This window comes from Phyllostomus discolor, chromosome 13 (genome assembly GCF_004126475.2).
Source record: "Phyllostomus discolor isolate MPI-MPIP mPhyDis1 chromosome 13, mPhyDis1.pri.v3, whole genome shotgun sequence".
Classification (NCBI taxonomy): domain Eukaryota; kingdom Metazoa; phylum Chordata; class Mammalia; order Chiroptera; family Phyllostomidae; genus Phyllostomus; species Phyllostomus discolor.
Genome location: NC_040915.2, coordinates 53,945,891 through 53,972,857, shown reverse-complemented (window position 1 = coordinate 53,972,857; position 26,967 = coordinate 53,945,891). Strand labels below are relative to the sequence as shown.

General features: G+C 52.1%; 1 protein-coding gene across 1 annotated transcript in view; it reads right to left on the bottom strand.

Annotated features, from left to right (window-relative positions):
• The window catches only part of MYO18B (myosin XVIIIB), a 225,302-nt gene that overhangs the window by 69,221 nt on the left and 129,114 nt on the right, over nt 1-26,967 (bottom strand). Inside the window, exons 34-36 of the mRNA XM_036013630.1 lie at nt 19,518-19,670; nt 2,423-2,536; nt 1,294-1,410 (exon numbers count right to left, since the gene is read on the bottom strand). Coding sequence (XP_035869523.1) covers nt 1,294-1,410; nt 2,423-2,536; nt 19,518-19,670 — 384 coding nt within the window. The remainder of the gene's footprint in view (nt 1-1,293; nt 1,411-2,422; nt 2,537-19,517; nt 19,671-26,967) is intronic.

Sequence of the window (26,967 nt, the reverse complement as noted above, 5' to 3'; positions counted from 1 at the left end):
CAACTCAGGTCAGTTACACAGATCAGATATCTGCCAGGGGTCTGTGTCGCCTCCCTCAGCTGCACCCCAAAGCCTCTGCTCCCCGCTGTCCTGACATGTCTCCTAACTGTCTTCTGGGTTCACCCACATTGCTCACTTCATCTCTACTTCACCTCCTTGGTCCAAGCCATGTCCTCGCTCCCCTGAACTGCAGCTTTCATTGCTTCAGTAGCTGTCTGCCGAGAGCCACTCCCCACCAGGCTCCCTTGTGGGCTCTGGGGTGCAGCACCGGGCAAGACGGGAGAACCCTGTCACTGCAGAGCTCACAGCCTAGGGCAGCGTCCTGGCTGCTCCTCTCTTGCTCTTGCCCCTAAAATGCTTGCCACCGATTCCCATCGCACGTAAGATGAAATCCAGATGCCTCACAGCCGTGAGATGGCCCTCTTCCGCTGGCCTCCCAGGGCTCATCTTGCGCCCCACAAATGAACCATCGTAGGCCCTCTGTGTGTGCTGCTCCCTCTTCCACTCACATCTAACGGACTTCTGGTCCTTGTTCAGATCTCCATCCTAGTGCCACCTCCTCAGGGAAGCCTTCCCTGACCTCCAACCGAGGTCAAGATTCGTAGGACTATGTTCATTCTATCTCTGGACTCTTAGCTCAGTTTGCAAGTCTCCCCACTCTGCTCTGGGTGAGCATGTGATAGGATTTGTCTAGCCCACTAAAGAAAGCTACGTGAAGGCAGGAATGGGTGTGATTTTACTCAACACAGCATCCTTGTCATTTCACACAGTGCCTAATACATGAGGGGCATCCATTCAGCAAATAATGAATGGATGGATGGATAGATGGATGGAGGGATGGATGGATGGATGGATAAAGAGGCTGATAGATGGGTGGAAGGATGGATGGTTAATGCATGGATGGATAAATGAATGGATAGGTGTTGGGCAGGTAGATAAAAGAGCAGATAGGTGAATGGGTAGATTGATTAGCAGAAGGATAATGAATAGATGAATGTTCAACGGGCAGATGGATGGACAGATGTACGAATACATCAGACACTTTTTGGTGGAGGTGTCCTCCAGAGATGCACACACCGTCTGAAGGTAACATTCTCCTCCCCGAAGGCCACGTGAACTTTCACAGTTCCCATATGTCTCTGTGGCCCTTATTATATAGGGATCACAATTCCTATGTAACTTTGTGGAGGTCTTAGGACCAGACCAGGGAGGGACCCGACCTCCTCACCTTCTCAATATCCCCCACGGACCCAGCCCAGGGCCGCCAGGCCTCCTTCTCCACACGGCTGTTACCTGAGCAATGAGGTCCTTGTGCTTCTGCATGAGGTCGTTCAGGTCATCCTGGTCCTCATCGATGCGCTTCAGGAGGTCCGCTCTCTCAAACTGCAGCCGGTACAACTGCTCGTCCACCTGGCAGGAGGCAGGGCAAGGGTCAGGGTGAGGCGGAAGGGGGGCTGGGGAGGGGGGCTGAGGAACGGCCAGTGGGGGCTCACCTACAGGTGTGTCAGGTGAGTGACCAGATAGTGAGTCACCTGGAGAGGTGGCCACGGCCATGTCAATGCATGCTGTGGGTATGACAGCTGTGGGGAGGGGGTGTGGGGCGGGGGCAAGTTCCTCTTAACACAGTGCAAATAGAATCTGGGACCAAAGGGCAGGTAGGGACCTCAAGATAAGCTTTTTGCCTATAAATCTCTAGCTACACCTAAGCTTCAGGATTTTACACATAGGGTATACATTTAAGCCAGCCTTGTACAGCCAGAAACAGGGGACTTAGAAACCCACGCTCACTTTTCAACAACATAATAGATACATAACATATGTCCATTTGTCCCTGCTCCATGGAGAGCACACAGCAGGTCCATAGTAGGTGGCTGGGTCCCTTATAGTCGTGAGCTAAGTGGGCCCATGGGGACTGCCTTTGTCTCTGCTGATGAGACTGGGCATGCAGTCACCCAATGATAATGGCCAAGTCCTTGCTATGATGGTGAGTGCACAGTAGGACTACAACAGATGGCTGAGAGCCACTGCAGTGGTGAGCGTGCTCTGGGCAACAACAGGAAGTTGCGATCTCACTCAGGGCGCTGAGCACACGCAGGCTCACATCAGTTGCATCTCTACAGTAATGGGCACACATTAGGTCCACAACAGGCTTCTTCACCCACCTGTGCAGAAGTGGGCACATAGCTGACCCTCAATATGCCCTCATACCTTTATAATGCTCAGCTCACGACAGGATGCCTGCACTTTCAGGGTGCTAAACACCAGTAGGTCTACAGTGAATGCCTATACCTCCAAGGTGGCACCCAGTAGGTCCACAATAAGTGCCCTTTCCCTCTTATAGTGCTGAGCACATAGTACATCCATGCTAGCTCAGAGGCCTGTGCTGGCCCGGGTCCCCAGAGCCTCAGGAAGGGGCAGGTACCAGGCTCTTGCTCCGCGTCATGTTCTCCAGCTCGCTGTGCATGCTCTCCAGGTCCGCGGTCAGCGCCTTCTGGGTCTTCAGGGCATCCTCACACTTGGCTTCGCTCTGCTCCAGCTGCACCAGGCAGGAGGGCGAGAAGAAAGGAAGAGGCCTCGTGACGCTGCCCTTAGAACGTCCTTCCCCTCCAGCACAGCCCAGCCCCTCTCGGGAAGCAGAATCATTCACAGGTGACCTCCGTTTCCTGCCTCCACAACCATTCATCATCCCACGCTGGGGGAAGCCTGTGCATTTGCATTTGAGGCAGCCCCGCTCTGAGCCCACTCAAACTTGAACAGGCCCTGCCCCATGAAATACGGCCCGGCCACCTCCGCTGCAGCGCCCCCAGCTAGTGCCCAGTTCCCTTCAGCCAACACTCGCCGACACCCACAGAGCACCGGGCACGGGGCACGCAGGAGACATGAGCTTGGCTCCTGCCCTCCTGCGGGGGAGACAGGCAGGAATGGGTGATGGCCGCCTCTCTGAGGAGTACGGGTCACAGGAGGAGGACACGGGCATGCCAGGAATGCAGGATGGGGGTCAGGGAGGCTTCCTGGAGGAGGTGCCCATAGACATCTCTCAGCCAGAGGTGTGAACCCCATTTTAAACGGCATTCAAAACACTCCACATGCGAGCGTTTTCCTCGATCCGTGACTTTCCCTAGATTCTCAAGGTTACAAGCCACCCACCTAAACAAGAATTCTCTTTCGCACCCTTCTTTCTCATCCTTCTCCCCACCTGCACACAGTAGGCCTGCTATCCTAGCAAAGTAGGGCCATCAAGAAGGTACAGTCACCTATGTGGCTCTAGAAGACACAGTCCCCTCTGGAAAATACCACCTCTGTGCACAAACCCTAATCCACCTGAACCCTAGCATCTCTGAGCAGAAAACACCCTTAGAAATCACCTACGGAAAACACTTGCGGCTCAGAGGGGCAGTGCCTTGCCCAAAGTCACACAGCTTGAGGAGCAAAGATACCACATGTACAGTCCAGGCCAGAGCACTTTCTCAACTGCCAGCCCACCGTCCCTTCAAAACAGTTAATATCAAAGCTGGAGCTCACAGACAGAGCGGGGAAAGGGCAACCCGGAGTCCTGAGTTGGCGTGTATACAATCTCTGAGCCCCAAGGGCACTGAGTAAGCGAGGGGACCCCACTGGTCTGTTAAAGGAAAACAGAGGTGTGAAGGCGAGGTCACTCCGGGACCACTGGCCCAGGTGGGGGATGCTCTGTGGGCGGAGCCTGGGATCATTCAGTCTCCTTCCCAACTGGGCAGAGGATGTGTCTCTCAGAGCGTCCGGGATGTGCAAATAGCAGTAACGATGGTGGAACGTGGGGGAAAGGGAGGCAGCCCCTCACTCAATGTAACTACCAAACGCCACATCAAAGGGTCCGCCTGCATTTCCTCTTTCAGTCCACCTCAGATCTGTGAGGTGGACACTGCTAATATCCCCATTAAAAAAATTGTGGGATTTACTGGGGTGACAGGTGGGGACATCGAGACGCTGGCTTAGTCCCACAGGTTCCTCACACTGGCCCCTCCAGCTCCAGCCCCGCCCACTACCAGCCACTATCACCCACGAAAGCCCTGTTTCCGAGCCCTTGAGAACAACGTATTCCTGCATTGGACTCAGGGCAGAGCCTGCCAGTGGAGGGCTCCGGGTCCATCTCCTCCCCTGATTAGGAGGAACTGAGACGCACTGAGGGAAATGATGTGCAGTGGGCGGAGGTCACTGGCATTGTTACAGCGTAATGGGCAGAGGACATGAGGCGGCAGGCACAGCCTTATCTTCCCACCGGCGGTCTCTGGGAGCCAGGGAGGTGGGAGGAATGCACCCCACCCCGCCCACCACGCTGCAGGCAGGCAGGGCCACCCCGGCCCTCGATTCATGCAGGAGTCAGAGGCCTCACTAAGGAGAGGCATTCGAGCTAACACCTACAAGACGCAAAGGAGACAGACTGCCAGGTGCAGATTTGGGGTAAGAGAGCCCTGGGTGGAGGCGACAGCAAGAACAAAGGGCCCGAGGCAGGAACAGGAAAGAACCTGGTGCTGAGGAACGGAAAGACAGCCAGGGTGGCTGGACAGCTGGACAGAGAGGGACAGGAGGAGATGGCAGTGGTGAGCCGGTGTGCAGAGATCAAGTTTCTTTTCAGTGGGCAGGGACTGGTGGCCCCTACGGAGGAGGGTGGCATGGTCTCCCTTTGGCTCCAGGGGACAAGACTGAGAATAGGGGGCCGGTGAGGACACCGCTGTCATCCCCCGGGGAGGCGGGGGTGCAGGTGCTCCGATCAGAGCCGCAGTGGAGGGAACAGGGAAGGATCTCATGGTGGGGGAGTGCAAAGAACTAAAGATGTGGACAGGCAGCGACAGACGGGCCATCGTGGGAGCTGATGTCAGAGAACTAATAGTGGGGGGGGGGCATCACATGGGGCACTGCTGCCAGGCCAAGTGGCTCCACCCAGGGCCAGGAGGCCCGTGAGAGCCGTTGCAAGAAACTGGTCAGGGCAGAGCCGGAGAGGATGACCGCAGCCCCCTCTGCTCTGCGGCCCCTTTGGCTGAGGGTTCCATCAGCACGACCCCGTGGTCCTCACAGCCGCTGGAGTGAGGAGGGCTGCGTTTAACCCCCTTTTGCAGGTGGTGTAGGGTGTGCGACCCAGACAGGCTCCTTCCTTCCCCCGGTCTCCCTGGGGTTTAGCTCATGCCAGGTTGCAGATAGGATTATCCTGGCCATGATGGTTTGGGCATTAATGACCGCACCTTAATGACCGACGAGTGCTTGGGGACCACTGCCAGGGCGCTGTGCTTCAACAAACAGCCTCACAGCACCTCTAGGAAAAAGGCGCCACCCTTAGGACCAGTTGGTGAGGAGGAGACAGGCTCACAGAGGGGAAGGGATGCCCGCGGCCACACAGCCGGCCAGCAGGGAAGCCCAGCTGGTCCGACCCCGGAGCCCAGCCTCTTCCTCGCTGGGCCCCGTGGCCCTTCTCTAGGAAGTCTGACCACACAGGCAGGACGGATTAAAGCACAGAGTTCAACAGCAGAGACAGCAGCTAGCTCAGGGGCTTGGGGCCGTCAGGGAAGCCACTCGGGCCGTGCCGTGATGGCCTGAACCCGGCTGAGCACTCCACAGTGAGAGGTGGACAAATCAGGGAGGACTGCAAGAACGCGGGGTGGGAGTCGGAGTGGCGGCCCAAGGAAGAGCGCCATTACGGGCGCCGCCTGGAGGTGAACAAGTTCATCCCCGGGGGCAGCGGGAGGAGCCAGCACGCACTGCCGCTCGCCCGGCGCCAGAGTCCAGCATGTGTGGAGGTCAGGGCCTGGGTGCTGGAGCCAGACCTGCACCCTCTGCCCCTCCCAGCCGGCCACTTAACCCTGGCTGTGCCTCAGTTTCCACATCTGGGAAATGGGGAGAGATGCTCACAGGATCTCTGCAGGACGCATGAGGGAAAACACGAGAGCCCTTTAGCACCGTGCCCAGCCATGGGAAAACGCCAAAGAAGTATCGGTGGTATTGCTCTCATTCATCCTTGTCACAGCCCTAAACAGCCCGAGAAGCGGGGTTTATAACACCATTTTGGAGACGAGGAGAATGGTGGGGGAGGCCAGCCTGTCAAGGTCACACCACCAGGAGGGGCAGGGCCTCGGGGCCCAGGCTTGCAGGCAGACTGGAATTGCGGGGATGGGGTGCCCACCCCTGAGGCACACAGGCCCAGCAGGCCCAGGTTTTCGTAAGATCTGGACGGGCCCGCCCAGTTATCCCCCAGCCCCGGGCCGCCGCTGGGCAGGCTCCGGCCTGCTGCTGACAAGTCGTCTGAGTGTCGTGCTTTAAAAATTTTCAATTTATTACCCTTTTAGGGAGCAGGAAGAAATACAGGGCCATCTCGGGCTGATTTCCCATTATGGATGACCTGGCGGAAGAATAACTCACTGCACATTATTTCCATACGGAGGCTGCTTGACTGACGTTTTTATGAAGTCGGGTGGCAAGTCACACTGCAGCCGATGTCAAGCTTCAGCGGCGTGACCCTCCCCCCGCTGCCCGCCGCTGCCTTCCCGGGGGGAGGTGCAGGTGTGGCAGAGAGCAGGGGGGGCATGAGGACAGCTGGGTGACAGGCGGCTCCGAGGAAAAGGTTACTGGGGTCTATTCTCCAGCCCTGGCAGGTGGGGCGGTAACGAGGACCCCGGGTGGCAGTTGCCACCTTACACCTTTCAGCTCCGAGTCACCAGCACGTTTCCATGGACTCATTGACTACTAGTGTGTAACGCTGAGTATGTGACAGCGTCTCCCTGAGCGGCGGTTCCCCTGCTCACAAAGTGGGGCAAAGAGCAGCTTGAGCTCATTGAGCAGGATGCTGGGCACAGCACAGCTGTGTCCACCGTGCACGGCGCAAGCCTGGGTCATCTCAGGCTTGTGCTGCTGGGCCCGCGCGATACCGGGTGGAGATAAAACCCTCCACCCCTCTCCAGGCCTACTGTGTGACCAGACCCACAATATGCTCAGACGGTTTTCGGATAGAGTCATGTTTTTCTTTCTCTTCCAAATCTTGTTTCCTATAAAAATCAATACAAATTCACAAAGTGGGGGAAATAATGGTTCACATGCCTTGGGGACTATGGAGCCCAGATGCGTGAGCTGCGCACAAGCCTGGGGGCGGGGGGAGCCGCCCACGCAGGCTGTGACGACGCGCTCGCCCTCTGTGCCAGGCCCTGCCCTGAACACCTGGCATGCGATGGCGCACGTGACCTTCGCGACACTACGCTGAGGTGCCGCCAGTAACCCTCCCCGCTGTCACAGTTGAAGAAACTGAGGGACAGAGAGGTCAGGTGACTTACTGAATGCCACACAGGCACTAAGTGGCGAGCTGGCCACTGAGTTCCCCTCTGAGCTGTCACACCATGCTGCTTCTGTAACAGACGTGCCCACCACATGGGCTGTGGTGGGGGGGACTGGTGATGGGACTACACAGCATCCGTTTGTCCTTCTCTCAACAGCAGCATCCATCCCGTCTTCCCTGCAAGAAGTGCCCAGCCGCCATGTGGTTCTGATGGGGCTGACCCTCCCCTCTCGAGCCCCCGCGAAGAGGCATGTGACTCAGCCTTAGCCAATCAGAGCCCCACCTCCTGCTGGCTGTACTGGTTGGTTGTAGGAAACCAGTATGGGTGACGTCAGCTTGGAGTGGCTGGGGGCCCCCTTCCCACCAAGAAAGAAGAGACTGCCTAAGAGTACAAGGGGGACATCGAGGTTGCTAAAGCAGGAGACACATTCTTAATGACATCCCTGGAGCACCTAGATCCAGCCAAGCCTGAAGGCAGTCTTAGCCTCAGAATTTTAAAAATATTTTGACCAGTAACTTCCCTTTTTCTGCTTGAACCAATGTGAGCTGGGTCGCTGTCACCTGGAACTTCGACACAGGATGACCGAGCATGTCAGAGGAGAGCATGCATACACGGTGTCAGCCGTGGAGCAAACACTCAAAACCGCTGCTGATGGTGTTTGCGGATCCTGCTCTGTCAGAAGGTGGATGAAAGCAGCTCCGCCCAAAACCCTGCACTAGAGTAACAATCCCCTACTGTTTACCGAGTCTGTGTCTGGACCCCACCCTGCAACAGGTAAATATTCCGGCCACATGTTCAAGGGAACCAGATTCCTCCAGCACCGACCGTGTGGGCTGCTGGATGCTCACGGTCACTGTCGCCCACAACACCCCCGCAAGGGTGCGGTCAGCCCTTGTCTTGTTACAAAGGAAGAAACTGCAGCCTGGGCAGGGGAAGTGACTTGCTCAAGGTCAGATTCGAGTCGATGGGACGCCAGATGATTTCTGGGCCACCACACAGCCCCCTCCACACACGAGTCTTTCTCGATCGCTGAGTTCATCTCTGGCTTTCTCTCCCCAACACCCACGTCCTTTCATTCAGCACGAGGGCAATTGAGATTCCTATCACATATACATCAACTACAAGCCGATGAATAGCATTACTTTCCTATGTGAAGCCATCTGCCGGCTTTAAATACCTGGGTACAATGTTTGCTTTGAACTCCTTATTAAGCTATAGATGAGTTGGCTTGACATATGGAGTGAAACAGGGAGGGGAAAAACTGGTATTTCGGCAGAGTGGTTAGAGCACGGATTTCCGGCTCTGGTCGAACAACTCGGAGGATTTAAAAATACCGCAGTGCACAAGCCACGGGGGTGTTCTGAGAGGCGGCGACTCCGGTGGCCAGTCTCCACATGTCCCTGGCCCTGACATCCCATCAGGGCACTCAGCAAAATCAGCCTTCAGCAGAAGACTTTCCCCGGAGGGAATCGCCAACAGCTCAAACTATAGGCAGCCCTGAGAGCCAACAAATCTGTTAAATGCAAACACATTAAAAGCGTCAGGCCAGGCCCACCACCGGCCTGTCTGCTGGCTCGCGAGTTGGATGACAGTGGCTCCAAAGGGGAATTTCCTCGGACCATATGGTGGCTACTCCGTGTGCCCTTGATCTCAAACCGTCTGGGCATATGCGACACATTCCGTGACTGTCCTTACACTGTGCCAGAGGGCCATCACTTATTGATGCATCTGAGTATTTATTGTTTCCATCTTCTTCAGTGGAATAACAATCCTCATTAATAGTGGGATCACCATTAACTACTCCCCGAGAATGCTTCCCGTGCATATGTTAATTTGCAATACGTTACAACTCTATGAAATACGTGTTTTCTTTGCTGTTTTATTAGACGAGGCACCTGAAGATCAGAGAGGGGAGTTACCCTGCTAAGGTCACACAGCTAATAAACAACGGATGGGGCCAGGTCCTGGATCCAGGACCGGGATCTCTCTTAAGTCCGTGTTTTTTTCTTATGAGCCCCCGAGGCACGCCCTCACCACCTTCTGAGGAAAGCAGGTCTCCTTTCACTTGCTTTAAGTCTCTCTTTGAGGGGGCCAGGGTCTGTCCTGATTTCTGTATGATAGGTCCTAAGGGCTGCCCGGGTCCTACATGACTGAACAGACTTCAGACATTGCCTTCATGGTGTCCCCTCTGGTGACCATGGATTTGGGTGCACTGACGCTCTCCAGAGAAAGAAAAAACCCCAAACTTAGAAAAGTGGGATACAATGCTCATAAAAGGTCCTCCCCACCCCCACCCCACTTATACTCCCTCTTGTATTATATTCCAGCACCCCTTGATCCCACACCCCGCTGTTGCCCTAAATAGCACAGGATCTGTGTGCTCCCACGTCTGTTTGCCCACAAGACGCTGGGTCCCTGGAGGCCACTGGGAGCTTCCTCAGCTCTCACCCCCCCAAGGTAGGGGCTCCACAGGCATGCACTGGGGGCAGCCAGGCCAGTAAGTCAGCTCAGAGCATCACTAACCCGCCCAGCAACAGGGTGCATCTGCAGCCTGAGTTCCCCCTCCCCAAGCTGCCCATTTGAACCCCAAATACCTCTAGGGAAGCCATCCCTGTCCAGCTGCCCCCTGGCTCCTCCCCAGCAAGGGTCTCTGACCCAGACACTGGGGGCTCTGTAGGAAAGACAAGGGGCCATGTGTGCAGGACCCTCTCCTGCAGGAGAAGGCGACCTGATGACCTGGACAGAGAGTGACCACAGACGTGCTCAGCTAAGCCTGGGTCCCCAAGTAGATCCCTTTCTTCAGCATGGAAAGGAGCTCGCTTTGGGACAAATGAGGAAGCCCCATCGAGTCCTGGCCAGGTGGTGATCAAGGCAGCGGGCACTCTACGGAGATGTCTCTTTATAATGAGGATCTTTTGCAAAAAAGAAAACACACACACACACACACACACACACACACACACATGCGAAAAGTACTGGGAGAGTCCAGCTCTTCCTCACTTTACAAAAGAAAGCCCTAAGCCCCCACTGAGACTGATGGCAAGCTGGAGGGCTGGGTCGAGAGGCCCAGGCTGACCCCCGAGGAAGGCGGCCCCACCATCCTGCACCGCCACGTTCACTCACCCAGAATGTTCGGCTACTCACACTCACGTTCAATTCTCACGTGCCACTCGCAGGAGTGTGCACGTCTACAGACCCCGGGAAAACCACTTGTCAGTGCCTGCTACAGCTGAGAAACACGGGCTCTATCACCCAGAGGTACCACACTTCTGGGTGTACACCCTACAGAAATGCACGCGCGTGCCCCCGCCCCATAAAAGAACATGAAAAAAATGTTTGCAGAGGCTCAACTAATAATAACCACAATCTAGAGGCCACTTGCATGTCCATCAAGAGCAACATGGATCAACAGTGATAGAAGTCTCATAAAATAAGCCAGGAGGATAAGCCGACTATGGCACATACTAATACCAATGACTCTCATGGGCATAAATGGGGAGGAAGAGCAAGACACGGGGCCAGGTCGTGCAGGTGGTGACAATTCATCTAAATGCAGTACGAACAGATAGTCCAGGGAAGGCTCCTGGACTGGCATCTGGTCCATCGCCCTCTCCCCTAAATTCACCGGGCACCTCTGAGAACCAGCCTTCCTGTGGAGCCAGAGGCCCTGGATCTCTGCGTGCTTGGAGACACTGGCTCTAGGATGGGTGGCCAGTGCGTCCCCGTTTGCCTGGGAATTTCCTGGTTATCAAGTCAGAACTCCCGTGCCCTGGGATCGCCCTCAGACCCGCACGAATCCCAAAGGCTCTGAACTGCAAAAGACAGCAGTTCAAAGTCCAGTTCACCCAAACAGAGGAACACTCCTCCTCCATGTGACTGGCCCGAGCCCTCCAAAAAGGCCGGTGTCCTGAAATAGAAAGACAGACCGAGGCTCTTTGGCATCGTGAAAACGGAACACGAGCCCTTTTGCATCCCCGCTCCTGGAAAGGGAGGGGAAGATGCTGTAGCTCATGTAAACGGGGCAGAATGCGAACAGTCAGCAGGAAATAGCAAGAGTCGCCAAACATTGTGTTCAAGTGCCAGATAGTAAAAATGTGAGGCTTTGCGGACCAAGAGGGAAAATTGAAAAAATGTACGTATGTACTTATATAACCACTTTAAATGTAGCCATTTAAAAAATGTAAAATGCAAAAAATAAATAAAAATGTGAAAAGCATTCTTAGCTCACAAGCTGTAATTTGAAAAAAGTGAACAAGGAACAGGCAAAGGGGCTGGACTTGGGTCCGAGGGGCGTCATTAGCCAACCCCTGATTAGAGATCAGGGTGTCATCAGTGCTGGCTGCTCTGGTTTTGATTAGGGTAGAGGGGCACTGCGTCTGCAACTTGCTCTCAAACAATTCAGAAAATGTAATTCAGAGTGAGAACCACGATGCAAACAAAGCAAAGTGTGAAAAATTGGTGAATCTGAGTAAAGGACATATAAGAATCCTTTTCTATAAGTTTGAGATTCAAAATAAATTATTTTTTAGAATCCCAGGCCTTCCCCACTGACCCCCATATTCTGTGACTTCCAGTAAGGCTCCTCTCTGCTGAGCCTCCTCCCGAGTACCGTGGACCCAATACTAGCCGCTTCCTGTGCAGAGTCGTGGCCCTTCCCCGCAGACCCTACTCACTCACTGCGCACGTGCTCTGTGCAGACACGCTCCTCCCCTCGGGCCCCCAAGCTGCAAACGTCCCTACTCCTGGAGTTCACTACATGCACGTGGGTGTGGGGGGAGAAAATTAGGTCATGACCTCTAAGCACTCCTTCAGTGCCCGGTGCAACTTCAACAAGGGCTGCTCGCCGTCAGCATCGTTGCTGTTAAGGTGGATGTTATTACTCTGGGCGGCGTCTGCACTGCTCCAGGGGCCGGGCTCTCTGGGCTCAGTGGCAGCAAGGCCTCCTGGGGGGACGCGGAGGCGGCTTCCCCTGCCCGCCTATGGGACCGGCCTCTTCCCGCTTCATTCATCACAGCGCTGGGAGTGTCAATATTTGTGGGGTGAGCGGGCCCGAGACAACCATGGTTTTAACCAATTACGATGTGGGCTTTCTCTCCTCTGACAGGACGTTATGTTAATATTGAATTAATTCACTCCACCTAATCTTTAAAAAGAAAAAAAAAAAAAAAAAAAAAAGCCCCTTCAAATAAAAGGCCCGGGCTGGCTGTCCCGCGGCTCCTGGTTGGGCGAGGGCTCTGAAGGCGCCCGCCTGCTCGCTGGCACAGAGGACTCCCACCAGGGTCGTCTGTCCAGGGCTCGCTCATTAGTTTCAATGTCTCGAGGAAGCGTGGGTGACACCTGGTGACAAATGTCTTCATTAAAGGCACTGGGGATGAATCAAGGGCTATCTGTCTTCCATGCAGTAATGGGATGGGGTTGGGGGTTGCTTAGACCGCTACCTAACCGCCCCCGGGAGTTCATTGTCTGGAAGGCACACCAGGCCTGGAGGGCCCGCCAGGGTGAGCCTGGAGCCGAGCCAGGATCCCCCTAAAGAGGGGCCTCCAGGAGCACTCGGGGCCTCCAGCCAGGAGGTGAGCCCGGAGATGGCAGCGGCCCGCAGGCAGTGGTCTGGGAGGTGGTCCTTACACTCCCAGGTACTGATGCCGGGCTCTGTGGGTTGAAAACACCTTTGTGATTTGGGGGCAAGTCTTTTAATAGGTTCACTCATTCCGGGCCCTGCTTTTAAGGTTTTGGAACGTAAGGAGGAGAACAGACAAGTAAAGGGGGTAATTTTGATAAAATGATAGGCACTATCCTAGGGGTCACTGCAGGAAATCAGGAGAGGAGAGGCGGGGCCCTCCCCCAACCCCCAGGCACCCAAGAAAACACCGGAGACCCCAGTCTCCGTGCCCAGACCCCAGTTCAGAGCATAACTGCTCACGAGGTGAAGAGGTTTCAGAGGGGACACGCAAGGGCCCAGCAGAGGACACAGCGTGGGCAAAGGTGGAGAGGTGAGGACGGGGTGGGGGACCCCAGGCTGCTCTAAGCTGCTCGTCAGGAGGTGACAGGAGGGCAGGAGCTAAGTATGCATCCTTAAGGGTTGTGTCCTTGGGGCACTGAAAGGCCACCGATAGCTCTTGAACCCGAAGAGTCCAGATTGTATTTAAATGTTACAATTCTGTCTCTGAAGATCAGGTGGCAGAGAGATGGCCTGGGCGGGACCAGAGGCCAGCAGACCGGAGAGGAGGCCAAATGCGAGACACAGGCGGCGTGTGACGAGGGCGGGGAGAGGGAGGAGGGGATGGATGCCAGAGCTATTTAGGGGGGACAGTGACTCAGACTTGGTGACAGCTTTGTTCTCAGCAGGAAGGGGTGAAGACAGCCCCCGGCCTGAATTAATTAAACAACGAAAGAGTTCAGTGCAAACTCTTCTCTATCGAACAAAAATCTAATAACATATTTCCCTTGGGGAGGAGACAAAGGTCAAAGGCATAAATCAAATTAAAAAAAAAAAAAGCCACCTCTGCCCTGGAGCAGACACCGTCTTCCACGTTCTCCGTGGAGCCAGGTGCCGGCGTCTGCTGCTCACAGGTGTTATTTATGCGCAGCGATTATCTCAATTATATATCTTGGTTGTTGGGATTGCTTCTGTCTCCAGATTAGTTTGTTTCCAGTGGAAACATTCCATGGGAATTAATTAGTAATTGGCGCCTAAAGAACAGGTGTTATTAGATAACCCAACACATCGCCGCGTCTACCTGTTTCACAGGGTCCCGTACAATCCTGGGCCCAACTGTGCCGACAGCCGACACGGGTGTGTGGGACAGGGGCGCTGGAGACACTCTGGACCTTAACATATTGTCTCCCAGTTCTGAATGCAGAGAATTGCTTCAAAGCCATGGTCTGGGGTCCTTTACGTTGGCTCAGTAAGTTAGGACTATCACCCCCTTTTCAGGTGAGAAGGGGAGGCTCTGAAAGGCAGAGTGACTTGGCCCAAACTCACACAGTGAACTGGGTAGCAGAAGCAGGATCTGAACCGGAAGAGGTGTCTTTTTCCTACCTTGCCCCAGGAGTCTTCGTGTTTCATCACCAGGGTCTCAAGCCTCAGACAGTCACTGAGACAGAGCCGAGGCTGCCAGTGGGGGGAAACTGGGCAGAAGAGCCAAGGAATTTTCTCAGGATTCTCGGTGGTGGGGCCACGGGTATGTGGGCCGCCTGGGCAGCATGCAGGGACTCTGGGAGAGGCTCTCTCAGGGGCCCTCCCCTGCCTCTAGCTGAGCTGGCCTGCCACCCATCGGTGCTGCAGCTAGAGCTGGAATCCTGCCATTTCTTACGAGCGGTCTGACCATGCCCTTTTCTGCAAGGTAGCTGGCTGTGGCCCCCTATCACCAAAGCCTGAACTGCTTAGCCAGGCTCACTGAACACTGGCAAGCTGGCTCCAGCCTCCATTACCAACAGCGCCCTCTCTGCTCTTAACCCGCGGCAACTTGGTGCAAGATGGAATATACCTCATGCACGTCCGTGGCCCCGCCCCTTCAGGCTCTGTTGCTTCCTAGAATGTCGGTGTGCACCTTACTAACCAGCAATTCATTTCCGTCTTTAAGGAGACAACGGAAGCCAACAGCTCCTCTCCCACAGCCAAAGTAGAGGCTAAACTCCGACATTCTGCCAACAGGCCGCTCGTTACCCTGCTTAGCAATAGTCGGCTCCTAGGTCTGTCTCGAGGGCAGGGACCTCACTGTCTCCTCCTTTCCCTTAAGTGTGGCCTTGAATTCATCCCGGAGCGGAGCCCAAATCACTGCTTGCCGAATGCCTGTAATTATCTAGTAGGTGCATGCAAACACAGCCCCTCATCCACGCCCTGCTGGAGGAAACCCACCAGAGCCACGCTTAGCGAGCTGTAAAGTGTGTGTTCAAGTTCCTGAGGCTCTGACCAGCTACACCTCATCCGCCCACACACGAGCACCTGGGACATGAAGCAGTGTCACTCAGCTTTAGGAAAACGGCTTGAGGAGGTCATGTCATTTGTTGAAGGCCACAAAATTAGCAAGTGCTGGATCCAGTTCTCTTGATTTTTTGTTTATTGATTGTTTTGAGAGAGAGGGAGAGAGAGAAACATCGATTTGTTGTTCTGCTTTTTTATGCGTTCATCGGTTGCTTCTTGTACATGCCCCACCCAGGGATCAAACCCGCAACTTGGATACACTGGGACGACGCTCTTACCAGCAGAGCTACCTAGCCAGGGCTAGATCCAGTTCTCTTGACTCAAAATGTAATTGTAAAATCAGTTGAACACGAATATAACCTCACTGTTGGGTTTCTCATCAGCAAAACAGAGGCATTGCCACTGAATAGAGAAAGGGGAGTTTGAGGGATCAATGAGGCCCGTGATTTCCAAATGTTGGTCCTAGGACCAGCCTCAGAATCCCTCGGTGTAATTGTTTTCAAATGCAAATCCTGATCCCAAAGATTAAAACAAACAAACAAACAAACAGACGTGGGGGACAGGATCCAGAAATTTGTAATCTCTGTGGGTAAGTTATCTAATACGCAGTCAAGTTTGGGGAACCCCCAGACACCTGGAAGAGCCTGGCACACAGTAGGTACTTTGCAATGGTAACAGAACCCACGTTACGCAAACCGACTTGCGCGGGCCCAAACCTGCTGGTGCTCACAGCTGGCCGACACAGCGCACCGCTGTGGGCTCCTGGGTGAGCCAGCCTCTCCGGGCCTGTGTCCTTGTTGGTAAAATGGGTCACAAGGGAAATCTCTCCCTCCCGGGGTTGTGGGGAGGATTATTTCTACTGCACTTATTATTGCTGCCGCCCAGACCACCTGCAAGTCCATCAGCTTCAAACCCACCCCCGGTTTGTCCGTTCCAGCCCTCTCCATCGGCACCTAATCCAGGTGACCACTGCCTCTGGCCCTGAAGGGTGCTCCAGCCCCCTAAGGGCATCGACTCACCCCCCTCCTCACCCATTCTCCACGCAGAACGTTCGGTCACCCTCTAAAACGTGCACTGGATTGTCACTCTCTGCTCAGAATCTCCCAGTGGCTTCTCACTGCCCTCAGAATCAAATCCAAAGCTGCCAGGCCCTGCACGTGGCAGTCCCTGCCTGCATTTCCTTCTCCCGGGTGGTGCGGCTGACAGCCCAGGCTAAACAAGAGCCTTTGCAACTCCCTACTCCAGAACCCCGCTTACTTCCTCTCCTACCTGAATTGAGGTGTGGGTATTTCTGTGTTTGTATCACTGTTTGCTTGTCTTCCTTTCCATCAGATGTAGGTTTCATGAGGGAGGGTACCACACCTGTCTTACCTGCCATTATGTACCCAGATTTATCCCCTCACCTGACACAGAGTAAGTAGGTGCTGTAGGGTAGATGAATGGATGAATGAATGAATGAATGAATGAAAGAAATTGTTCAGCACCATTCCCAGCACTTGAGATGCAGCCAGCGGCAAACTTGGCTTTCTCTCCCTTCCCCCTCCTGTCCGCTCTCCCTGCCTCTGTCCCTGGAGCCTTCAGGTAAAGGACAAATGCCATCCACCGGAGAGGAGACGCAGCAGTGCCCAATGTCAGCATCGCTTTATTTGATTAGCTCCGACTCCGGCATCCGGGACACGTGTGCTGGGAGACAAAGCAACTGTACCCTGACCTCTGGTCCACGCAATCCCGTCCTTATAACAATTTCCATGACAACAGCAGCAGAGAGCCAAGGCTGTGGATTCCCTTTGATAGGAGCCGGATGCAGAGACTGGGAAGAAGGACTTTCAGAAGAATGAAGCTCTTTGATTCAGCTCAAGGCGCCTTCATTAAATACCACTATTTTCCAAAAACACACACTTTAACCCAGCAGAGGGAGATTGCTCATGAATACTAAACAAAGAAAAGGAAAGAGAAACAAAACCACCACGGCTCCTTTCCTGAAACATTCACCTGCGGGGAGGGGGAGGGGCAGGGGAGGCCTGGGCCGTGTGGCAGAGGGAATATTTTGGTGGGAGGCAGGCAGAGCACACAGGCCCAGTTAAGGAGACTGCATGAGTGAGCCCTGGGCGTCCCGCCCCTGTCTGAGAGCGTGCGTATCCCTGTGCACCTGCGGCAAACTGGTGGGCTTGGGGTTTGCCACCCACCTGGTTGCCCAGACAGAAAGGATAGTGACCACAGGTCCTGGTTTGCCTGGGGCTGAGGGCTTGCCCAGGACACAGAACTGCAACCAGGATGGTCTGGACCAGCCAGGACCGGTGGTCCCCCTAGAAGAGGGTGCCCTGATTAAGGAACCTGCTAAGAATCATAGAATCGTTGAGAGAGAAAGGCCTTGACATGCCTTCTGGTTTAATAGCGCTGCACATGTGGGCTCTTCTTTCCAAAACCACATAAACCTGGTGGGATCGTGAGAGAAACAACAGGCAATGTCCCCCAGCTTAGAGGACATCCTACAGGATGCCTGGCTGGGGCTCCTGGAAACCGTCATGAAAAACAAGGTAAGACTAGGAAACTGCTCCGGGCCAGAGGAGACCAGGCCGGCATGACAACTAAACGCCATGCAGTATGCCGGGTGGGGATCTGCGAAGGAAAAAGGCGTTAGTGGGCAAACTGGCCCAATCTGAATCGAGCCGGGGATTTAGTTTTTTAAAGAAAAGCTTTCCTATTTTAGCTAATAATCTCTATCGGAAATCATTCCTTTTACAGACGGGAAACTTGCCCCAGAGGCAGGAGCAGTGGAAGCTCTAGATCCTGTTTCTGGAGCCTGGAGCTAGACTCTGCTGCCTCCCGCTGCCTTTCTGGGGATCTGCTGACGGTCAGGAGCTTCTCCAGAGGGAAGAGGGAAGAGCACTGGGTTTGGTCGGAAACATGGTTTTGTGGCCTGGTTCTACCTTTAAGGGGCTGTGTGACCTCGGGCAAATTCCTCACCCTCTCTGTTCCCTGGTTTCCTCATTTGTCAAAGGGGGTGGAAGAGCCCATTGAACTCAACAGGAAGGCATCTTTACTCAGTAGCATGGGTATCGTCAGACATGAATAAAAGTGAGTCCTGCCCCAGGAAGAGCACAGGTGTGCTCAGGAGTCAGTCCAAAACGTACAGACTACCAGCTGAGTTTCTGAGGGCAACCTGTGGAGACAGAAAAGCCGCTGGCCACAGGACAGAGGGCCAGAGGAGGAGGAGGGAGGGATGGCGCCACTCTGAGAAGGCGAGGTGGTGAAGGGAGATGGAAATGCCTTGCCTCTCCCCACACCGGCGCTCAGTGACCGTCTGTCGGAGGGAGGTGTGACTTAGGGGTAACGTGAACTGCAAGGGTGCAGTGCCTGAGCCTCCCACACCCTGAGGCCTGGTCACACCGTTCCATCCGGGACCTCTCTCCCAAAGGCTCCCACCTCCCTGTGGGAGCTGACCCACTGCACCTCTCAGCACCTGCCGCCCTGGACCACACTGCCTGCACCTGGCGCAGACCATACCAGCACGTGCCAGCTGCCCTCCACTCCCACCTGGCTGCACCTCCATCGGCCCTCAGACCTACTGCTCCAGACCTCCCCAAAGGCAGCCAGGAACGGTGGGGCCGTAAGACCTGGGTTCGAATCCTGCCTCTGCCACTTTCTAGCTGTGTGACTGTGGGAGAGTTATCTCGCTGTGAAAAGGAAATGATGATCCTCATCTCCCTCAGCTCTCCTGAGAACTCAGTGCGGCACCCTGAATAGGCGGCAGCGGTGACCAACATCATTTTATAATCAAGATCAGTGACATTCCAATAGGCAATAAAATGGCTACTATCTGTTATCGTTGGCAGAAATAGGCTTTGCATTATTAGCACTATTACCATCAGTTTCATACCCAGCCCTGGTAGTCAATGTACACATGCATGCATGTAAAAGTATACACACCTATGAATGCACGCTCCCACATACGTACAAACCCACGCACCTACAAACACACGCTCCCACATACATAACAAACGCAGGCACGCACAAAGGCATGCATGTACTGCACTCAGCCACTCTGCCCGAGGGCTCCGATCAGCCCAGGCCCTGGGGATGCATCCTGTCTCAGTGCTGAAGAAGGGAGCGAGACTCCTCAGTCATTTATAAGCCCCTCCTCCTCATCTCCCACCTCCAGGTGACCCACCAGCCTCAGCGACGCCCCCCACCTCAGGTCAGCACGGCAGCCACACCCGTTCCTGGGAGGGAGATCCACCCTGCTCCGTGGTTGCAGCACTTCCGCAGCCCGGCTCTGAGGGGCCCGAGACGCCCACCTGGCTGTGCACTTTCTCCAGCTCCTCCTTGCTGACCGACGTCTTGCCGTCTTCCATGGTCCCCAGAAGGAGCTGCACATCTGACAGCAGCGCGTGAGTCCTCCTCAGGTCCCTCCGGAGACGCTTCTCCACGTCAAAGTCCCGATGGCCGATCTGGAAGCCAAGGGAAGGCACTCGTGAGCTAAGACGGCAAAGCAGTGGCTGGGGTCCAAGTTCTCTGGGTTCAAATCCCGCTAATGCTTCTTACTGTATGACCTTGAATGAGACCCTTTCCTCCCTGAGGCTCCCTTTCCTCATCTACAGAGGGGCCTTACGAAGAGGTGAGCACGTTCCTTTTCCCCAGAATCCTGAATCTACAGGTTCTGCACTGCAGGTGGACAGCTGTCGAGTGTCTCCTGAAGAAGCCACATCCTAAACTTGGCACCAGGAGGGTGACCACTGCCAGCACCCAACAATGCAGACAGACACAACCAGGGAGACACAGTGATGCAGGGGCTCACCACAAGACCCCAACAGACTGCGGTCGCCCCTGCAAACAGCGCGCTCACTTTACACTGAGTTACGCTAACTTTACTCTGAAAGAAACTAAAGCACCCTTGTCTCCAGGGGGCTGGAGGACAGAGCACGGCACCATCCGTCAGAGGGGGAGCGTGGAAGAAAGGGAGGCACAGACGCCTTACCCCCGGGAGTCGGTGTCCACACACTGGGTGTGTGTGTCTCCAGGCCGAGCATGACCATATCCTACGGTGCTCAGAACACTCCGGGATATTCTAGAAAGAATGGGGTGGCCGAGACTCTAAACCCTGCTCACCGCCTGCTAGCAGTGGGCGTGCTGGCCAAGTTATGTCATCTGTCTGAGCCCGAGTTTCCTCGTCTATGGAAGAAGAGGTTAAAAAACCTGTGTTCTCCAGGCGGAGATAAGACAAAAGGCAGACGTGACAATGGATCAGAAAGCACTTTCTGGGCTGCCAGGTGCTTCACAAACACAAAGGATTATGGGTATCGTCTGATGACCTGACTATACTCCTTTAGGTTGTGCATTGCTGGTTCCCTGTCACTGGTTCCGAATACAGCCTCTTTGTTCTCAGATGCATTGCTTTGTTAAGTTATAAATGCTGGAGGTTATATACACGTAATGTAATATCATGTATAATATGTTAGACATATATATTCATATTGCCACCTGCTGAGCTGGGGACTGGGCATCGTGCCAGCCCCTTTGTCACATGCCATTACATTTAACTCCTGTGACAATCGCTTAACAATAGACGTTATTATTATTATTGCCTTTATACAATGGTAATAGCTTACACTTATGGAGGGCTAAGTGTCAGACACTGTTCTAAATCCTTTATGGATATTAGCACATTTAGCTCTCATAATGAAGCTCGGAGGTGTGCAGCACCGGGTCCCGTTGTGCAGACGAGGAGACTGAAGCTCACGGAGGGGCGGTAGTCTGCCCGAGGTCACCTGGCTAGCAACAAGTGGCCGAGGTAGGACAGGAACCAGCTTTCCTGACCGCAAAACGGTCACTGTAGTGAAACGGGCGGTGAGAGAGGTAGGTGTTGCTCTTCGCCTTGAAGAAAAGTGTGTTGGAAGCACAGAGGAGCGTGGCTCAGCTCAGGCCCCATGGGACTGGGGAGCGCCTGAGATAAGTGGGACCTCGCCAGGTGCGGTTCGGGAAGGGCGCCGGGGAGCAGGCGCTGCGTGCGCACAGAGGGCTGAGGGAGTCTTGAGTGATGGGCGTGAGGGTACACCGCATGCAGGTGGGGCGGGGCACAGAAGGAGAGAAGCTACCTGGGGCCAGGGCATGTCTGGTGAGTCGAGGGGGCTCTTAAGTGCATGCGGTCATGGGCAAACAGAAGTACAGCCCACAAAACTGGTATCGAAAGGGTCAGTGACCTGCCTGAGTCACACCGTGGCTTTGCAGGGATTCAAACTCAGGCAGCTCAGCATCAGCATGCAAGTGTCTGACCCTGTACTGCAGAGCCTCCCAGAACTGGAACCCCAGTCTACACACTGAGCCCAGGTTCTTCACCACGGTTGCACGCAGGCAGCGTGCTTGGCATCTTTCTTATCTTTGTGTCTGTTCTTGCTCTGCACACATCCTGAAGTGCCTTTAATTCCCCTGAGCGGCAGCTTAGCATCAGGTACGTTCCCTGACATCCGCCCTGCCCACGCAGAGGGGACAGCTCGGGTTCTACCCTCTTCTCCGCCAGAAAGACCCTGAGACCACCGCCGCCACCTCTTCTCCAGAGGAACCACTGCAGACGAAACTCGCAACAAAATCTGAGGCTGAGCCATCCCCCCCTTCACAAGGAGCTGCTAAGGGGGCGGGGGGCGGGTAGGGCTCATTAGGTTAATGAGAAATAAATGTCCTTCTGCAAGTTCACATTTGACAGCACAAAGATTCAAATGTAGATAAAACTGGTGAATAATTAACCAATACATCTAAATAATGCTCACTGTGGTGGGAAGCTACCGTTCAACCTCAATTGCTTCACCATTCATTCATCATAAAGGCAGATAGGAGCAGTTGCTACATGTCTGTGGTCAAAGATCTCTGTGAGCACTTTAGAAACAGGATCTGGAAAGGCTGTGCGGGGTCATCAAGCCGCTTTACAGAGAGGGGGAAACTGAGGTTTGGAGAGGGCATGTGCATGGCTGAGGGTCACACAGCAAATTCATGGTGGGGCTGGACTGACTTAGAACATTACGAAAAATGATGGCCCACAAAAGACGCTTCTAGCTAACTAGATCTTAATCATTTGTAAGCAGTATGGTGTTCAATTTTAAAAACACAGGCTTTCCAATGGTATGCCCCTCACTTCAAATCCACCTGGGCCGCTAGCAAGCTGTATGATCTCGGGCAACCTGCTTTACCTCATGAGCGTCCCGTCTTTCGCTTACATGGGGAACGAATAATTCCAATCCCACAGCACTGTTGTGAAAATTAAAGTGGTTTAGGGGAGAAAAATCACAATTTAGGACTTATCTTAAAATGTACGGTGACTACCAAAAGAACAGAAATACAATTTGTAGCTTCAGAACTAGCAGCAGGGCCAGAGTGATCGTGGACTCCAGTATCGATCTATCCAGAAGCCAAAAATGGCCAGGCAAAGAGCAAAGGGAGGGACAGTGAACACACAGATACTAAACACAAAAGGACAGAAATAAATTCAAATGTATCCGTCACTGTAGTATATGTAAATAAATTGTGCCATGAAAAGTTAGAGACTAAAACTGGATTAAAAAGTACCCAGCTGTTTAAAGGAAATACACACACCTCACACATTTAAAAAGCTTGAAAGTGACAGAATTTTAAAATCTTGCAGGCAAACTAAAAGAAATCAAGCAGAATAAAATAAGACAGAAATCATTTATCAAGCAAGGAGAAACAACGTATAATAATCAAAGTAAAAATCTGTAATCTGCCCAGGAAAGAAAACAGTAACAAACTTAGATGCAGCTAAAAATATAACCTCAAAATATATAAAAGGAAAACTAAAACAGAATTGTAAGCAAAACTTAACAAAACCACGGTCATAGGGGCACTATAAGAGGATTCTCCCAGAAACAGATTAAACTAATCAAACCAAAGTTAATAGAAGTGATTTTTAAATATTCATATTTTTAACATTTTTAGAATTTATGCTTTTATATTTGAGTATAATATTTAACTTACAAGGTTAACAAGCTGCATCTATTTAGCATGGACAGAACCCTATGCTTCAAAAATAACTAGATTCTTTTCTTGTAAATAATTTATTAAACTTGACCATGAACTGAGAAGCAAAGAGACCTCAACAAAGAATAAATGTCAGGCATCCTATCAGGTTATGGGTCCAAAGCGACACTAAACTAAAAATCAACAGTAAAAAGTCAGTCCAGGTAATCCCAAATATTAATAAACTTAAAATTCAATTTCTAAATAACTGACAGGTTGAAGGAAGAAGTCACAAAGGACAGGACAAAATGTTTAGCATGTAAGGATGAAATGAAAGCAACTCAAGTTAAACATATTATCTTAAATGCACTTTAAAAAATATTTTAAGTAGAACAGCAATGTTGAAACTTTCAACATCAAAATTCAATAAGGAAGAGGATACCATCTGAGTTTACGCTGATTAGGATGTCGGGATAATAATTCAATGGCCACCCTACTTCCTGAAAGACAGTGGGCCCAAACAGGCTTCCAAGTAAGTTATAGCAAACTACAAGAACTACATAATCCAAATTTTATAAAACTCATTTCAGACATAATTGCAAGCCCATTTGATGAGGTTAGTACAACACTGGACAAAGACTATATAAGAAAATAAAATTCCAAACCAATCTTACTTATGAGCCTCGTTTCAAAAATCCTGAAAAATGTTAGCAATTCAAAAGAACAATGGATTTTAAAAGCCTATGACTAAGAAAGGTTTATCTGGAAATCTAACAGGGTACACTGTAGTATCCAAGATATATTACACATTAATGGATAAATGAGATAAGTGATAGGATTATCAACAGTTGTAGGGAAAAAATCTGCCAATATTCAACAACTACACATTTTTTAACTATTAGAAAACCACAAGCAGAAGAAGACTGATTTAACCTGATTAGATTTACTCATCAAATACACACTGTAAATGTCATGTAAGTGATGATATTTTAGAAGCATCTCCATACAGGGTAGGAAGGGAAAGGAAGTCACTGTCTTCTCTACCAGTCACTCTTACACTGGAGGCCCAAGCCAATGTAATAAGGTAAGAAAAAAGAAAGAAGAGGTCTAAAAACTGGAGAGAAAGAGGCAAAGCTATTCTTATTTTCGAATGGCAAGACTGTCTAGATAGAAAATCTGAAGGAATCTACAGACCAAATATGAAAAAAATAGGAGTCAGCAAGATTGCTGGATATAAGATTAACACTACAATCACGGTAGTCTCATGTGCCACAATAACTAACTGAAACCAGCCCTGGATGGTGTGCCTCAGTGGACTGAGCACCAGCTTGAGAGCCACAGGGTCACTGGTTCAATTCCTGGTCAGGGCACATGCCTGGGTTGTAGGCCAGATCCTCAGTAGGGGGCACATGAGGGGCAGTCACACACTGATGTTTCTCTCCCTCCCTGTCTAAAAGTAAAATAAATAAAATCTTTAACTAACTGAAGCCTATAGATGACATAAAAATATTCTATTCATAATAGCCATAGAAACTACAAGATTCCTAGAAATAAATCTAACAAAAATGTTCAAAACATATATAAAATATATTTTCAAATATTTTATTTATAATTATTACAAAAATATTATTTTGTAATAAAATATATTAAGAAAGCCATGAATATGTGTAGAGCTATGGCATGCACAAGAATGCAATGCTCCAATATAAAAAATATCAATTCTCCTCAACTAACTTGCAAACCAATGCTTCTGCAAATCACAACAGGCCTTGTTATGAAAACTTCATAAGATCAAAGGATCAAGAAAAGATAAATAAGACAAGCGCCTAGTTGCCTACCAGGCTCGATGGGATGGGGGCTCAGGAAAGGAACAATGGCCTCTGCCAGCCCGTCTGCCTGGGAGAAAACTGTCCCTCCAGCTATTGCCCTGATGCCAGGCAATTCATCTCCTCCCCGCATGTCCCTGGTGCCTGTCAAGCTGCTGCTCCAGTGCTGGAGCTCTGAGCAAGTGAGTCTGAGAAAACTTTACTGGGTCCCCAAAACTGTTCTAGGCACTGGAATGATGAAATGAGGACAGCCCAACCCCCACCGCCACAAGCTTCCAGCCTTACAGAGTGGTCCTTTGGAACACCCAGGCGTCAACATCAAGTTTGCCACTGTAGATGTTTGTCTGAAATTCATGAAAAAGGCGACATGAGAGACTCTGGGCTTCCATAGGTGAATAAGCTTCGATTCCCTACCCTGAAGGATCTCCTAACCTGGCTGCAGATTCTAAAATGCCATCTTGAAGCCAAGACTCCTAAGGAATGGGCATTCCTCCAGGCTGCGGTACGTGCCCTGAGTCGGGGGCTGTTACGTGGTGCTGTGTCCAGCAGGAAGAAAACAGGTGCCACGGAGCCAAGAAATGGAAGCAGGACTGGCTCCACTCCCTGTCACTCCCGGTGACCCTCCGGAGGACTCCGTGTTTCCCATCCCTGCCACTCTGGGCTCTGCGGGGCTGGAGGGGCTCATTAGGGATGCACTCCTGCCAGTGGACGCAGTAAACTATGAACTATGGCTGCTGCCTGGGCACCCTGGATCCCTGTGTCCAGGGTCCAGCAGGCAGAGGTCCTTGTCCCCGATCAGCAAGTGGAGGCAGGGCTCCTATTACACAATGAGGCGAGGGAGGAATATGCGTGGCACGTGGGTGACTCACGCAGTGCCTCAGGCTCTCTGTTGTTGAGCCATGGCCTTGAATGGAGCAGCAATCCCAACCTCACGCCCCTCAGAATGGAGCTGCTCCCTGAACTTGTGCTAAGAGGTAAACCTGTGCAGCACTGGGTAGACCACGCACCGACGGACAGGAATGCTGTTCAAATGTCCCTTCAAAAACTTAGTGATCAGCCGCGAAGGGAGCAGGTACCTGACAGCCCCAGGTTTAAGGGGGGCTGTGCCTGACCCAAGCTCGGCCACTGCTAGTCTTCCCCTTGGGTTTTTATTTTTAACTATAGGTGAGAGGAGACTCTCTCCAGTAGAGGAATGTGCAGGAAATAGACTCGGGGGTTGCTGGCTGGTGGCCGCATGAGGAAGCCCTTGTGCCGTGTGCGAGAATGACGGTACACGGAAGCACAGGGACAGGGAGGGCCTGCAGCGTGCAAGTCCTTGATGTCTGGCTGTACCCAGCATTCCCAGGGTTCCCCTTCTACTGAGTAAGACAGTCTAGTATGCTTCCAATAAATATTCTAATAAACACAAAGGACAGATAAGACAATTTTAAAGATGAGCAAGGGGACCTGTCTTGCACGTTATTAAGACCATGTGGTGCAGGACTAGACAAATAAGCCGATGTAACAGAATGGGTAGCCCATAAATACATCCATATACATCCATGGAAATTATAGAAAAAAATTATTTATGGAACGGTTATCTATTTCAGGAAAAAATGGGTTTCTACCAAAATAAAATCTAGGTATATTAAAGACAAAAACAAAACAAACTTTAGGACTTAAAAAAATAATAGTAAAATCTATTTATAAACTCAGGAAAAGATATCTTAGGACATAAAAGCACAAACCACAAAAAGTGACTGATGACTATGACTATTTAGAAAACACTTTTTATTAAGTGAAGCGCATCATAAAGTGAAATGATCTTCCATCGAGTAGCAGATTGCAACGCACATAACGAAAAGTGGACGAGCATCTTACGGGAGGGGCACGAACGACCCACAGATGAAAAGGATGAGGCAAAGGACGGAGCAGGCCACTGACATGGGAGAAAACCGTGACAAACTCGAACAGCGCA